This window comes from Pyrus communis, chromosome 5, assembly GCF_041283825.1.
Source record: "Pyrus communis isolate YQ-2024b chromosome 5, ASM4128382v1, whole genome shotgun sequence".
Classification (NCBI taxonomy): Eukaryota; Viridiplantae; Streptophyta; class Magnoliopsida; order Rosales; family Rosaceae; genus Pyrus; species Pyrus communis.
In genome coordinates this window covers 20,765,411-20,780,680 of record NC_142569.1, presented here as the reverse complement: position 1 = coordinate 20,780,680, position 15,270 = coordinate 20,765,411, and the positions used below count along the sequence as shown (strand labels likewise).

Below are 15,270 nucleotides of genomic sequence, written 5' to 3'. Positions count from 1 at the left end.
GAGTCGAGGCATGCTGACCATCATCCAAAGGTGACATAACCAAAAGTATGAGTGATGCAAAAATGCGAATAAACTAAGGGAATTGTTATTGGCACTCCAAAAATCTCATTCTACACTCCAAACTTTCTATATTTGGAAAGAAAAATACACTTGTGAAGAGTGTAGAATGAGATTTTTGGAGTGCCAATAACACTCCCTAAACTAAAACCAGAACTAGAACTTATTTAACTAATAAAGTGAGTGCGCAGTCATGGGTAGAACCCATAAAATACAAATGTTCAAAGCATAGATAGCATAAAAGTAATGCAGTCGAGACAAGAAAAGTGTTGAATACACAACCAGGAAAAGTTCCTGCATTAAACAGAGATATGTCAGAATCGCTAGATATTCCTCAAATGCCACAGAGAATTCAGCTGACAAGGACCTGGATGGGCTAAAAACAGAAGGGTGAGTAGGCACAAAAATAAAGGTTTATAAAATTCATTTATTTTTTGAACATACTAACCCCTCGCTGTAAAACATGTATAGTTTCCAGAAAATCATACTACGTAGGTATGAAATCAAATGCAAAATAGCAATAAATCCAGAAGTATCCCCTTTTACACTCACCGAAATGATGGTTATTGCATCTGTGACAGTGCGGAGCACCAAAATTGGTAAGGTTCCTCTAATTTTGAAAGCAGGAACTGCCTGCGGACTTACCGCCACTTTGCGGCGCATTGGAATTTGAACCACCGCTCGACGATCCAGAACTATTACCACTTCTGTTGAAATTATGAGTCTTTTGAGGGCCAAAAGACGATTGCCCCCTGTTATTATTCCTCTGAGTATTATTATAGTTATCCTCTTCATCATTGTCATCATTAGGAGCATTCTTGGAATCTTCAACACGAAGCAGAACCTCAAAGAATTCTTGGTAGGTAGAGCAGGGAGTAGAGGTCGCCAAAGAACACAATCGCTTGCAAGTCCCCTTCTTAAAATAATGGAGCATCTCTTTGGGATTCCCAACGATCTTGAGACAATAGCGAGATAAGTCTATGAACTTTCGGTGGTACTCTGTGACTAATATCTTCCTTTGCTTTAGGTCTATGAAATCCTCTTTCTTTCGATCGTTGTACTCCAGAGGTGTGAACTTAGCCTTAAATAGGCATCTGAAGACATCCCAATCCATGGCCTTTTGAGCAGACAACTGGCATGACTCCTGAGACTATGATTCTACTCCCAAATGAAAGAACCAAGTCGTTGTCTCGACCCATCTCTCCGCCAGAAGGTTTCCTTGTCGCTGCATAACTTGGAAAGTCTTCTTAACATGGTCAATCCAAATCTTAGATTTCTCAGGTCCCTTATTGCCAAAGAAATTATTTATTTGAAGGTGGGATACTGTCTCTAAGGTAATCCTTTGGGGAGAACGAAGTGTAGACTAAATAACACTAGCAATAACCTCACCATGTTGTCCAAAATCGGGAAAATTAGTCTCAGCAGGGACATGTGGCTCTTTACGAGGTGGCATGATTTTGACATAAGAAACAAAAAACTATTAGAACCTATAGCACATACGAGGAATGCAAGACTGCCTGAACTTATGCTCTGATACCAAATTGACACATCCTGACCGGAGTTGAGACATGTTGGTCGTCACCTAAAGGTGACGTAACCAAAAGTGTGAGTGATGCAAAAATGCAAAAGAACTAAAATCGGAACTATAACTTATTTAACTAATAAAGTGAGTGCGCAGTAGTGGGTAGAACCCATAAAATACAAATGTTCAGAGTATACATAACATAAAAGTAATGCAGTCAAGACTAGAAAAGTGATGAATACATAACCTGGAAAAGTTCCTGCGTTATATAGAGATATGTCAGAATCGCCGGATATTCCTCGAATGCCATAGATAATTCAGTTGACTAGGACCTAAAGGAGCAAAAAACAGAAGGGTGAATGGGCACAAAAATAAAGGTTTATAAAATTCATTTATTTTCTGAACATACTAACCCCTCACTGTAAAACATGTATAGTTTCCAGAAAATCATACTACATAGGTATGAAATCAAATGCAAGACAGTAGTAAATCCAGAAGCATGCCAAATCACGATATCACGATAGTAGCATAAGTATAATCAACTGCTCAACAATTTATGCTAGCACACAAGTCGGAGTCGCATAATGCGACTTGTACGACTGACTTAATGGTCCATCAATCTATGCAAGCACACGAGTCGGAGTCGCCTAATGCGACCTGTACAACAGGACTGGGTGTAACCATAATATACGTTCTAGTGCTACGATCATGTGAAAACCGGCGCAATGCATGGTCACCTACGAGTCGGAGTCACCTAATACAACCTGTACGATAGGACTGGCAGCTACTTGGATCCAAGGCGAGCATGCAGTGCAAAAGTGAACATACACGTGAAGGACTGGCCTGGCCCAGGGTGAGCACTAAAACTGGGATGCAGCAATGATGAGCAGATTACATGAATATAAGCATGCCATGATGATTCAATAATTCCAATCAACATAATTAACTTACTAGAACTTACTTGCGCATCTTGTAGGATTATTTTAGCATTTAACAACAGTACAACATTGATGAGCATGTAAAATGTATATGAATATGCCATTACAATACATAAATCTCAACCACATAACCGCATTTTCAGCCTCGTTTGTCCTTGAGCGTCCTCGGGGTAAGTCTCCCCTATATGCAAAACAACTAATGATAATTAATTAAATAACACGTATACAAAAAAGCTAGGAAAAAATTCCCCATAACTTGCTCAAACAAAAGGTTTAAATATACGAAAATGTTCTACTCGACGTCACGGACCTGTACATGTTAAGCACTCGTCGGCCGGAGGCTGAACGTGCCCTTACCCGCCAGCTAGCCCGCGACCACACGTGCGCCCACGCGCAAGCCAGTGACTGACAAAAGTCTGACGAACGTTAGGAATATTTCGTTAAATAGTAATGGCGTTAGGTGAGTCTCGCCGTCCATTGGCTGGTGTCACCGGAAACTAGAAAAAGGTCGCCGATTTCTGGAAAATTTCAAAATCGCATAACTTCTTCATTTCTCAACCATTTTTGACCAACTTTATATGGAAATGAAGCTCTTGAGGAGAAGAACAATATTATACCTTTCAAAAGCCCAAAAATGGATGTAAAATGACTTCAAAAAGCCTTGAAAGTCTCGGCCTAAAACTCGACTCCTTGAAACAGTGCTTCTTAATGTTGTCTTCACTCCAAACTTCGCCTAGGGACTCCAGGGAGTTATGTGAAAGCTTCCCCACATCCTAAAACCTTGTAACTCAGCCTGAAACTCGTCGGAGGAAAACTCACCAAGTCGGATCTTTCGAGTTCATGGGTCAAACCTTGATCAATTGAGAATCGATTGGTATAGCTGGGTTCATGAAGGTGAGAGGATTACGAGGGTGGTATTTTTAAGTTTGATCTGTGAGTGTTTGATGAAGGTCCTTGTAGTTGTAGAGAAAAGTGAGGTATGGGTAAGAGAGAGAGAAAGAAGATGAGAGAAAGAATGACATCTTTTCTGATTGGTAGAAAAGTGAGGGAAGTTGTCTGGTTGGGTGAGAGAATTAAGGAGTGAAATTGATTGGTGGTTAGGGATTTGAGTGCCCAGGTCCAATTTTAAAGAAGAAAACGTACAATCGTAATTAGATGAAATTGAACGTACCCTCTCTAAAACAGTAGTTTCCAGTACTAAATAATTAACACACGCGTGTACAACTCTGCCCATTGTTAATGTATTTTAATGTAACTTAACTTTTTCATTACAAATCCGGTTCTGGTCTAATTCGTGTTCATGCGATCGTAACAACGAGTACAATTTAATTAAAATAGTGAGGAAAATAATTTAAAGCTGCATAATCATGTCCACATCACTTTGCCAACAAGGGCATAAATGTCAATTTACACACTCGGGAGAAATTACATAGAAAACTAGGGACGGGTTGTCACATGTAACATCATTTCATTTTGGAAATTTTTATTTGAACTCGTATAACGTCTCTTTGCACCCAATTTAAATTTTAAATTGTTTTAGAAATTATATTTGAACCCATATAACTTCTCTCTACACCCAACTTAAACTTTAAATATGAATTTTTTATTATTCTATTGCATAATTGCCATCAAATTCAAGATGAAAAGAATAATTACCACCATATAATCTTTTTTCAACATTCTATTCTAGCAAAAATCCTAAGACGCATAGAGAAAATAAATGTTATTTATTTATTTATTTATTTTACAGATGGATGGTGATTTTGAAGTTTTGGATCCTCCAACTAAGGTATGAATCGATTTATGCAAGTTCTTTTTGTTTTGATTTCAATTCTTATATGAGGCAAAACAAAAATTCAGCTGATGCCTAAGAAGCTCTATTGCACTTGCTTCAGTCAATGTCCTATCGGTGAGTGTTAAGAGCTTTCAATTTAAGAATTTAGCTTCTTTGTTTTTGAATTTGTGGTAAGTTAGTAACATGAGTAAAAACCATGTTATTATAAATTGATTAGCAATATTTTTTATGTTTGTGTTCATGCTTTTTTCTACTTAATCACTGGATTTTTTCTGCTTAACAGCTCAACATGATTCCATTGAAAAAAAAATGTTTTATTCAGCAAGATACCATCGAAAAATTCAATTTTCAACAGGATTTAACTAAATACTTATGTTTATTCCAGTTGTTTGCCACCGAATATAATTGTCTTTTTTTTTTTTTTCAATAATGGTGATTTTTTTTATATATTTATTTTGAAAATGAGTGTAAAGATATTACATATTGAATTGAGTTTGTGAGAATAATTTAGGTATTTTGGTTTGAAGAGATTTGATAGTTTAATTAAAAATAATATGAATGAAGAGAGTAAATTGGTTGTGGAGAGAAATTATATGAATGTAGACAGTTAACTAAAATTATTATGTATACGCAAATTCTAAGAAAATCCTTTACAATTAGTTGTAGTGTAGACACATTTTTTTTTTTTTGAACAAACATTATTATCTATACTAAGGGGGAGGGGTATGTTTAGCCTCACAATGGACTAGCAATAATGTGATTCAAATTTGTCTTTGGTGAGAATCGAACCTAAGACCTTTCACTTACAAATAAAGAGAAATACTACTAAACCGTAGTACTAAGTGACTTATAAGCGTAGGTGGTGCACAACACATATTTAACTTTCTTGAGATACATTAGATTATCAAATCACGCATACTTCATGGTAGCCACCTTAACTAAAGGGATGTGTCTACGCCATATATATTCGAGTTTAATATCCTATCACTGTAATTTAAATTAGTTTAAAGTAAAATACATTTACATAATTTTTATTTTTATTTTTATTTTTATTTTTTAAGAGAATCAACTGTTTGATGAAGCGCATGAATGCAGAGACCACCACCCAGCAACCCACCCATAATGAATGAATGATGCCGCTTGCCCAATCAATCTCCTAAAACAATGACAGGCACACGTTAAAACAAATCCACGATGTATACAGGAGTAAGATTTTATAAATGAGCCTATGGCTATGAGAAATTTATATACAGGGAGGTCCCACCCCAGTCGTCCAGTCCACTCCATTCCATTTGACCAAACCCTAACCTAACCACGGTCGCACTGTTTCACATAGAGGATAAGGTTTTTTAGTGTATCAGAAACACGATCTAGTACATTATACAAAGATATACATATACAGAAATAAATTTTTTTTTTTTAAACAAACGATATTATCTACACTAAAAGAGGTGGGAAGATGGGCTAACCTTCATAATGGGTTAGTAATAATACGATTCAAATTAATCATTGACGAGAATCAAACCTAAAACCTATTATTTACAATTGAAGAAGAGAATACCACTAAATCATAATATTAAATGCTACTAAAGTGATTTTTAAAGTGTATCAGAAACACGATTGAATAGAGGTATACACATAGCGGATAAGTTGTCCTCCCACCAAACACACCACACGTGTGGCCAAAGTTGGAGTCAGATGTATGTGGAGAGAGAGAGAGAGAGGCCTGTTGGGTTTGTCCCTCTGTTCCACTTGTTGTAATATAAAAGCCACCATATACCCAGCAAAGCGTAACTTAGCCAAATCCAAATCAGAATTTGCAGAGACCCCCCAAAGATTTAGCAACCAACAGAGAGAGAGAGACGCACAAATGCCCGGGAGTTTAGAGCCGTTGGATTTGGGGGTACAGATACCATACCACTTTAGGTGTCCCATATCCTTAGAGCTCATGCGCGACCCCGTCACGGTCAGCACCGGCCAGACCTACGACCGTCCCAGCATCGAGTCTTGGGTCGCCACCGGCAACATCACCTGCCCCGTCACCCGGGCCCCGCTCTCCGAATTCACTCTTATTCCCAACCACACCCTCCGCCGCCTCATCCAGGAATGGTGCGTCGCCAACCGCTCTTTCGGCGTCGAGCGCATTCCCACTCCTAAACAGCCCGCCGACCCCACCCACATCCGCCACCTTCTTGCTCAATCTGCATCGAATTCCAACCCTTACCCGACCCGAGTCTCCGCCCTCCGCCGCCTGCGCGGCCTTGCCCGCGACCTCGACAAGAATCGCTCCACCATCTCCTCTCAAAACTCCCGCGAAATTCTCCTTGAGCTCGTTTTCTCCGATACCAATTCCGAATCGTCCGAGTTGACTCACGAGGCGCTCGCGCTTCTCGTTCTGTTCCCGCTCCCTGAGTCCGACTGCGCTGCGGTGGCATCAGATCCTGACCGGGTCGCGTACCTGTCTCACCTTGTGCAGCACCCCTCCATGGAGGTCCGAGTCAACTCGGCCGCGTTGATCGAGAACGTCCTGGCCGGGTCGCGAACGGCGGAGCTACGAGCGCAGGTTAGCAATGTGGACGAAATCCACCACGGCGTCGTTTCAATTCTCCGAAATCCGATCGCCTACCCGCGCGCCCTCAAAATCGGCGTGAAGGCGGTCTTCGCTCTGTGTCTTGTGAAAGAGACCCGAAATAAGGCCGTATCGGCCGGCGCGCCCGAAACGTTAATCAACGTCTTGGCGGATTTCGAGAAATGCGACTCGGAGCGTGCACTCGCGACGATCGAGCTGCTATGCAGAGTCCCCGAGGGTTGCGCGGCGTTTGCTGCGCACGGGCTGACTGTGCCGCTGCTGGTGAAGACGATTCTGAAGATCTCGGACCGGGCGACGGAGTACGCGGCGGGAGCGCTGCTGTCGCTGTGCTCGGCGTCGGAGAAGAGCAAAAACGAGGCCGTGGCGGCGGGGGTTCTGACGCAGCTGTTGCTGTTGGTGCAGAGTGATTGTACGGAGCGGGCCAAGCGGAAGGCGCAGCTGCTGCTGAAGCTGCTTCGGGATTCGTGGCCCGAGGACTCTGTAGGAAATTCAGACGATTTCGTTTGCAGTGAGCTCGTAGTGCCCTTTTGAAATTTCACTTTTTCTGTTTTTTCTTCCGTTTCTCATTAATTTTCTTAATCTCAAATTTTCAGATTCTTAGTAGAAAAAAGAAAAAGAAAAAGGAAAGTGAAAATTGAGGTTGTAGGTTATTGGTATATAAAAAAATTGTAATTTTTTTGTGTATTTTGTATGTAAGCATTTTTGTTTAGATGATTAAGAAAAGTTGCAAATTAAAATTTCAGAGGACAACGTTTAAATGTGTTCTTCTCGTGATTTTTTTTTTATTTTAATTTTTCAGGAAAAAAAAGAAAAAGAAAAAACGAATGTTTAATTAGTTTGTTAAAGGTAGATAATATCATTTTATTTTAATTCGTAGCATTTTCATACATAGAACTGCACTCATAAGTGAGACGAAAAATCCATTGGAGATTATGAAATAGTGATTGTCATTGGCCACCCTAATTTCCACTCACTCGTTTGAATGAGTTGGTGGCACATCAAATCATTCATAATTCTTGTTTGTGACCAGCTTTGACTGGGCCCTTTTGTTTGTGGAATTTTAAATAGTTATAATTCAGTAACACCATAACTTAAGCCCTTACAAGCCCAATCACTAAAACCAGAGAGAGAGAAGAGGGGGGTGGGGTGGTTTAAGGTTTCCAAAGATGGCTAATGGTTAGGTTTGGCAATTTCTTGAACCACCTGTTAATCCGTTCACTAAAATCAAAGAGAGGGGGAGGGAGGGGGTGGGGTGGTTTAAGGTTTCCAAAGATGGCTAATGGTTAGATTTGATAATTTCTTGAACCGCCTGTTAATCCGTTTCAATGAAACGATACGAAAATAACAATATAAACATTTTCTCATATAATGTGGCTTGAAAGTATTGAAGATGATGGTCACATGTTTGTGGAATAAAAGCATCACATGGCTTTGTTCATATTCTTTGTGTTGTGATGGCTACTAGTGCTCACATGCCAACCCAACTTTGTTTGCTACTCTTTTAGTCACAATAGCATATGGGAGTTCAATTTGTCCACCAATATGATATATTACAACATTTGGGTCCCAACCTCATAATTTCTCTCTTCTAACTTTGTCAATAAATAGGGGATTTGTAACCCTTTCTGTTATGCTCTCCATCTTTCCATCTTTTTCAACCATATTTTTTTGACGACATTCTTTAAGCTGTTGAATCAAATTTACAGTTACCTAATCACAAATTTTAAGTTGTTAAATCAAATTAAACGATCAATTATGCAACGACATTCAGTGGCTCTAGGCTCTAGGTCTCGAAGAAAAGTTGCCTCTTTCAAGGGTGAATTTAATAAAGTGTTGTTGAGGAAAAAAAAATCCAAGATATCTTGGGTGGTGGCCAGTGAGGACATGATACTTGATTCATTGAGACAATTTTTGCTTAGTTAAATGGTGTTTTTATGCCACCTAGTACTACGGTCTAGTGATATTCCTTTTCACTTATAAGTAAGAAATCTTATATTTGATTCTCGCGCAAATTTGAACCAAATTATTGCTACCCATTGTACAGCTAAGCCCAGGATCCCCCTCCCCTTTAGTGTAAATAGTATCATTTGTTTAAAAATAAAAAATAAATGAAAATGGTGTATTTATATAGATCATTTCTACATACTTCATTTTACTCGATGTGGGATTTGGACTACACCAGTAGTCAAAGCAAACATTATATTTATATGGACTTGAACAACTCTTCTTTTCACGCGTGAGGCTACTGCTAGAGTAGACTGCTCACACACTCTGTAGTAAGGTCATGCACTATGTAATGCATGACTTATGTAGAACAACCATATTACATTTCTTTTGGAAATATTCGACCAATGAGATACGGAGACGAGAAAGGAGTAAAAATCAAATAGCTAGGTTTGTTTACAGCTTACTATAAATGATTATTTACTTTGGTAGTTTTGTTTCACTCTACAACGTACAATTTCTAATTATAAATGGTTCTGTTTTTGTTGCATAAATTTAAATTTGTCCAATTCTTTGGGACAAGTTAAACTACACCCTATACTCTTTAGTTAGTAAATTGATGGATCTCAATAGATAATGTTAGTGAACCATCACAGGTTAGCCTATTGGTTGGGGACAAAGTTTAGGCCTGTATTTTATACAACATGTTCTGGGTTCGATTATTGGTGTTAATGAATCACAAGATGGTGGTCAGGAAAAGGCTGAAATTCCTCTTTGAATCTTCCCCACCTCTTACGGGGGTTTACTGCCCTAGACTGCAATGCAATGATAGTTGGGGTTATTCATTCAAAACGGAGCTTTAAGTAATTTTGATTATGAAAGAGAGTTTCGGAGGATTTACTTCCCATGAACCCTAGATTTAAATTTAACTTGTTCTTTTCGTTTTGAAAGAGATGATGCTTCGTTGAACTAAACAAGAATACTTTCATAAAATAATAGGTGTTAAATAAAATCTAGAAGCTTATCGCATGCTTTAAGTTGTCAGTAAGTGGATCAACTATGTTCATCAGTGCTGTGAAAAAATAATGGTACGAGATGATAGCAGCAAGATGTTTTAACATCCGAATGCCCCAACAAACGCAACATGTTCAATTGGAAATATACCAACCATTTTGCTGTAATCATGACAGAGCCTGGTATTACTTTGAGTTGTTTTTGCTGAATGCGGACGGAATATTTGAAAACCCAAGATACGTGGGTTCATGAGAATCTAGCCCATTAGTTGATTGGGTTTAGTTTTGAAAAACTGGGCTCCAATAGAGATTTTACTTTTATTTACCATGCCAATTGAACTAATAATTCTAGTATTATTCCTCTTCATTTGTAAGTGAGAAAAGTTATGTTCAATTTTTTTAAAGGAGAATTTGAACCACATAATTGAGGGCCCATTGTGAGGCTAAGCCCACCCCCATCCCCCTTAGTTTGGATAATACCGGTTGTTAAAATATCCGCATCCTCCTTAGTGTAGATAATATCCATTGTTCAAAAAAAAAAAAAAAAATTAATAATCGAACTGAAACACTCTTGAACAAACTAAATAGTTACTTCCTGATCCACAAACACTCTAACCCTTGTCTGGAGATATAGTCAACTAAAAGCTTGTTTGGTCTCCACCCTAGAATTGGTTTTGGAGTGGATAAGTCATGGAATCAAGATAAATTGAAAGTAGGAGTTAATGATTTTTCATTTGACGGGATTAAAAATGGATCAAACATAAAGTAGAATTGTCACCTGTAATTCTACCATTTTAGAGGGTTTGGAATGGGTTAGTTTTAATCAAACTTTTACTTTCAAGGTGGACAGAAATTTCTTCCTTCAATATGCCTTCAACACAGTGGGTTAGAGACACCAAGTGAGGCCTAAATGTTTAATCCGTTTGGTTCCTCACTTTTTAGCTTAAGCTTTTAAAATGGTAATCAATAATGATATTAGGGCAACTTCACTCAGGGGATAAGAATGAAGGGGTATGAGAATGAATGGGTATAAGAAGGAATGAGTATGAGATAAACAAACCCTATATATATCTTCATTTTTCAGATACATATGTCATCGTACTGAAAAGTAATGGCCCACTCACTTAAAAGGATCAGAGTTCAGGTACATCATCTTCATGCATATAGTGTGGATATGCAATTGATGGCCACTTACAAAACTAAGCAGATTTCTCTTACACAAGCCGTTTCAGTTACAAAAAGGATATGAAGGTGATGTCTAGTTACAATTGTATGATAAAATTACAAAAAAGGATCAACTTAGGGCTGACAATGCATATCCACACTAATTGGCCATACAATATTTCATAATTTCTGATGCTCAGTATTGTTTGCCTACCATTGCAGATTTCTGTTGCACAAGCCATTTTGCTCCACTCTAACCACTAAAAAGAAGGAACCAAACCGTAATAAATCAAACCAAAGTTAAACCGAACCCAAAAAAATGAAAGGAAATTGAACCGAACCGAACCGAACCAAACCATAATTTCAGTTTGGTTCTGATTTTGACCAAAAATTGAACCGAACCGAACCTACCCCTAACTACATCCGTTAACAGCGGCCAGGAAATCCTGACATGCTTCTGTGCCATTGCAGCCACGAACTCCCCCTTTTCGTTACGTAACACCACACCAACGTCTCCGAGTTCTCTATGTTCATTCCAAGCCCCATCAAAGTTGCATTTGAGCCACCCAATATCTGGTGCCTTCCATTTTTGTGAAGTAATCATCATGCTAGTTATGGATGCAAATTTCCGCCGTCTTTTCCTTGACAAAAATGCACCTGCAAAATAATAACACCTAAGATTAAAGCCAAAAGCCTCACGTGCCCATGATGAATTGGGGGGTGGGGGGAGGGCTTTGGCCAAAGAATCTCTGATGCCAAAGTTAGAATTTTGAAAAGAATGTATTTAAGTGTTTGTGGGACGTAAAAGGCCTCTTTAGGGGTAGCTAAAGCTTATTGAATTTTGGAGATAAATGGAGTATTTATAAGAGAAAACGAGGAGATGGGCCAACCCTCTAGGGCTCAGGGGTGGCCAGTCCTATGTGGTATTTTAGGTGAGAATATTCTAAGATATTTGTGTAAATAAATATCTTGGAGTAATTAGGTAAATATCCTAAATAAATGGAATTAGGACAACCTACTTGAAAGAGGTTTTCTCTTATTAGGAATGTATTAATGATAAGAATAAGGGATTATTTTATTATAAATACCTTTGACTTTTCCTACAGGCAAAGGTGCCTTGAGCAGTCGTTGATCTCTGACTGCTCTACCTCAGTTACGCATGGTGAGTGAGACTGCTCCCTACTCATTTAATAGGAGCATTCTTGTTTTTTCTTCTTTGAGTAGCCTTCTAACAATTTTTCATTCCGCAGTTGTAGAATTCTTTCAAACATGTCTTCCTCGAGCCACAAGAATGATGAATTTATTTCGTCGTTGTATCGTCAGGGCGAATCTATAAGTAAACTAGGTTACTTCAGGGTTGCTTATGTCAAGGTAGGTTCTAATGAACAGTTCAAAGACTTCCTCGAGATGTTTAAGCACGCAATCCTGTTTAGGGTGCGCGTGAAGCGGGTCAAGGATAGTAGTAGTCGTGAACTGTGTAGGTCTAAGAAAGCTATCAAGTTTCACCCTTATTACTTCGTATTAGGGTTCACCTTTCTTATGGCTTGATTCTTCCAAGAGGTGATCTGCTCCATAAAGTGTGCTCCTACTCAATGCTCTCCAAACATAATCCTCGTGATGGTAAGGTTCCACAACTTGAGCACGTTCTTTGACTTAGACCTGACTGCCAACAAGTTTTGGTACTTCTTTGACATAGGCCACATCGATGGTGTTGGGCAGTTGAGGACCCGTCATAAGCTTTTTCATCACTCGAGCAAAGGGGATCATGAATGGTCTATAGAGACCCTAGAGATCAGTAGAGAGTGGAAATCCTACTCTTCGCCTGGGTGATTGCTTTCATCGATGGTAAGTAGGCTGCTTAGTCTTTAAGCTGTTTTGTATCTTTTGTTGAGTTGCCTTCTAGATTCAAAATTTGAATCAACTCTCAAGACTTCTCCAAACATGAAGAAGGTGCACATTACTTAGGGGATCCTTGCTAAATATCGCAAGTGGCGTTGGCTGCTCAGTCTTCTTCGTAGGGAGAAAGGTGGGTTGCCCCTGTTAGAAGAGATTAGGAGGATCAAGGGTAAGGTGTTTGCTTGTCCGATTGCCACTGTGGAGCTTGTTGCAAGTAAAGATGGGAGAAAGAGATCTTTGTCGCCTGCTCGAGAGCCATCAGTGGAGAAAAAGCTGAAAGCTTCATCTGCTGCTCGTAAGGGTTCATCCACTAATAGGAGGTTCATGATTGACTTGACTTCTTCCAAGGGGAAGAAAGAGGTTGTTGGACCTGAGCTTGTGAAACCTGCTACTTCAAGGGTCGCTAGAGCAGTTACTGACATGATTGGGTAACGAAGGAGTTCTGTTGTACCCCTTATGCCTAGTTTTATTCCAAGACAGCCTTTCGTGCCCAAGTCAGATCTGATTCTAGAGGTTCATGCAATAGCGAAAAGCAAAGATGGTGATCCTACTACCAAGGTGGTGCCAGGGTCGACCCTTTATGTTGAGAAGGAAGCATCTGCCCATATAAGCATCGTGATTAACTTGCCAAACCAACCTTAGGGAGTTTTTCAAGATCTATGCAATGTTGAAGCCCAATCTTCTTAAGGATACAAGAGCATGTGCCAAGTTTATTGATGTGAGCAAGGTTGTCGACTCTAGTTTCTTCGTGAGGCTTGAAAATCAGTCGCGAAGGGGTTCCTTGCTTACTATGATGCAAAAATCTATAATCTTGGCAGCCAAGTATATGCGTATAAAGCAGGATAACGCCAAAGCTATTAAGGAGATAGCAACCGTCATGGTAGTAAAAGCTTGCTCGGCTGTTGATAAAATTAAAGAGTTAGAGTCTGAACTTATCTTTTTGAAGAGATCTGATGTCTCTGCCCCCTTAACAACTTGAGACTGCTTACCAAGAGATCAATGACTTGAAGGCTCATCTTGATGCAATCCGAAGGAAGTATGGCATTGTAGAGAAGGAAATTGAAGTCCAACTGTTGCTAGTGTAGGACCTTGAGTATACCATTTCAGAATTTTGGTCTGCTCATGATGTCAAGGATATAGAACTTCTCGCCATGCATAATGACGTTGTTCGACTCAAGAAAACTGTTAGTAAACTTGAGTCCAAGGAAATTGGGCTGTAAGGAGTGTTGTCTGCCAGCGAGAACCTAAAGAATGAACTAGATGAAATGTAAAAAGCTAATGCTGACCTACTGAGGAGAATAAGCAGGTGAAGAGCGAGAAGTTCAGTCATAAGGTTGTCTTTACCCAAGGCTAAGCTAACTTCTACAAGTTTGGCTATATAGATAATTTCCTTAGCATGCCCTCTGACTACGCTTTTTCTGATAAGGACTTCGAGCTTTTTGCTATTTATTCTGAGGATTTGTTTAAATTTTCCTTCGAGAAAGCTGTTAGTGGAGCAGCTGAGGATCAGGCTGCCAAGGCAGGTGTGGCCGAACGTTGTGTCGCCCAGGCAGGGCCAGCTAGTGACGGTGCTGCTCAGGATAGGTGCAGCTGTAAATGAAGCGCAGGAGATTGATGCTAGTGGGAGCGATGCGGCTGCTGAAGATGTCCAAGCTGATGAGGAGTAGTCTTTTTAGATAAACTTTAGGATTTACTTTCTTTTCCTTTCCTACTCTCCTTTTTCCTTTGCTTGAACTATGTTTGCCTTTATGCTAGTTAACCAATTTGCTGGAAATTAATAAACTATTTTTCTTCGCTTTACTTCATCCTTGTCTCTTTGTCTTGCTTCAAGCTTTTGCCATAGAGTGAACAATTGAGCAAGCTACTTTGAACAAAGTAGTCAAACCCATCTCCATTGCTTTAGGCACTAACTGCGAGTTGTTGGGTACGAATCTTCACTTGCTTGAGGCATCTTTTGAAACTTCTAACTTGCACGGCCGAATGACCTCCGTAGTTGCATGTTTCATGTCATGGTCTACTAGATCTTTAATCACAAGGTCATTAGCAAACTCGCTACTTTTTAATAACAGATGGGCTTGAACGACCTACTTGACTACTAAACTAGGCTTAGGACTTCTACAAAGTTGTTAACCAGAGAGTCAATAGCCAAGCGCCTTACTTACATAAGTAGGTGAGTTTGCATGACTGCTCGGTTGTTAACTTTGATCTTCTAAGGCATTGAATTGTTGAGCCTTGTCTCGTGTTGTTACACTCTGACCATTGGTTGCTTGACTGGTCGTCATTTCTTTAATCCTTTAAGATGTGTGGCCTTCATCACAACATACTAAAGATTGCTAGGACACAAAATTCCA

General features: G+C 39.5%; 1 protein-coding gene and 1 pseudogene across 1 annotated transcript; one reads left to right on the top strand and one right to left on the bottom strand.

Moving 5' to 3' along the window:
* Window positions 1–544: 544 nt before the first annotated feature.
* LOC148696963 (uncharacterized) lies at window positions 545–1,510 on the bottom strand (annotated as a pseudogene).
* Window positions 1,511–6,035: 4,525 nt separating this feature from the next.
* Window positions 6,036–7,660, top strand: LOC137726137 (U-box domain-containing protein 26-like). Its single transcript, XM_068465015.2, has one exon. It carries the CDS (start codon window positions 6,183–6,185, stop codon window positions 7,431–7,433), a length of 1,251 nt encoding a protein of 416 aa, XP_068321116.2. The 5' UTR covers window positions 6,036–6,182; the 3' UTR covers window positions 7,434–7,660.
* Window positions 7,661–15,270: the final 7,610 nt, after the last annotated feature.

Bases quoted from the DNA above. Each gene is read 5' to 3' on its own strand.
- LOC137726137 (XM_068465015.2), top strand. From the start codon at position 6,183: ATGCCCGGGAGTTTAGAGCCGTTGGATTTGGGGGTACAGATACCATAC.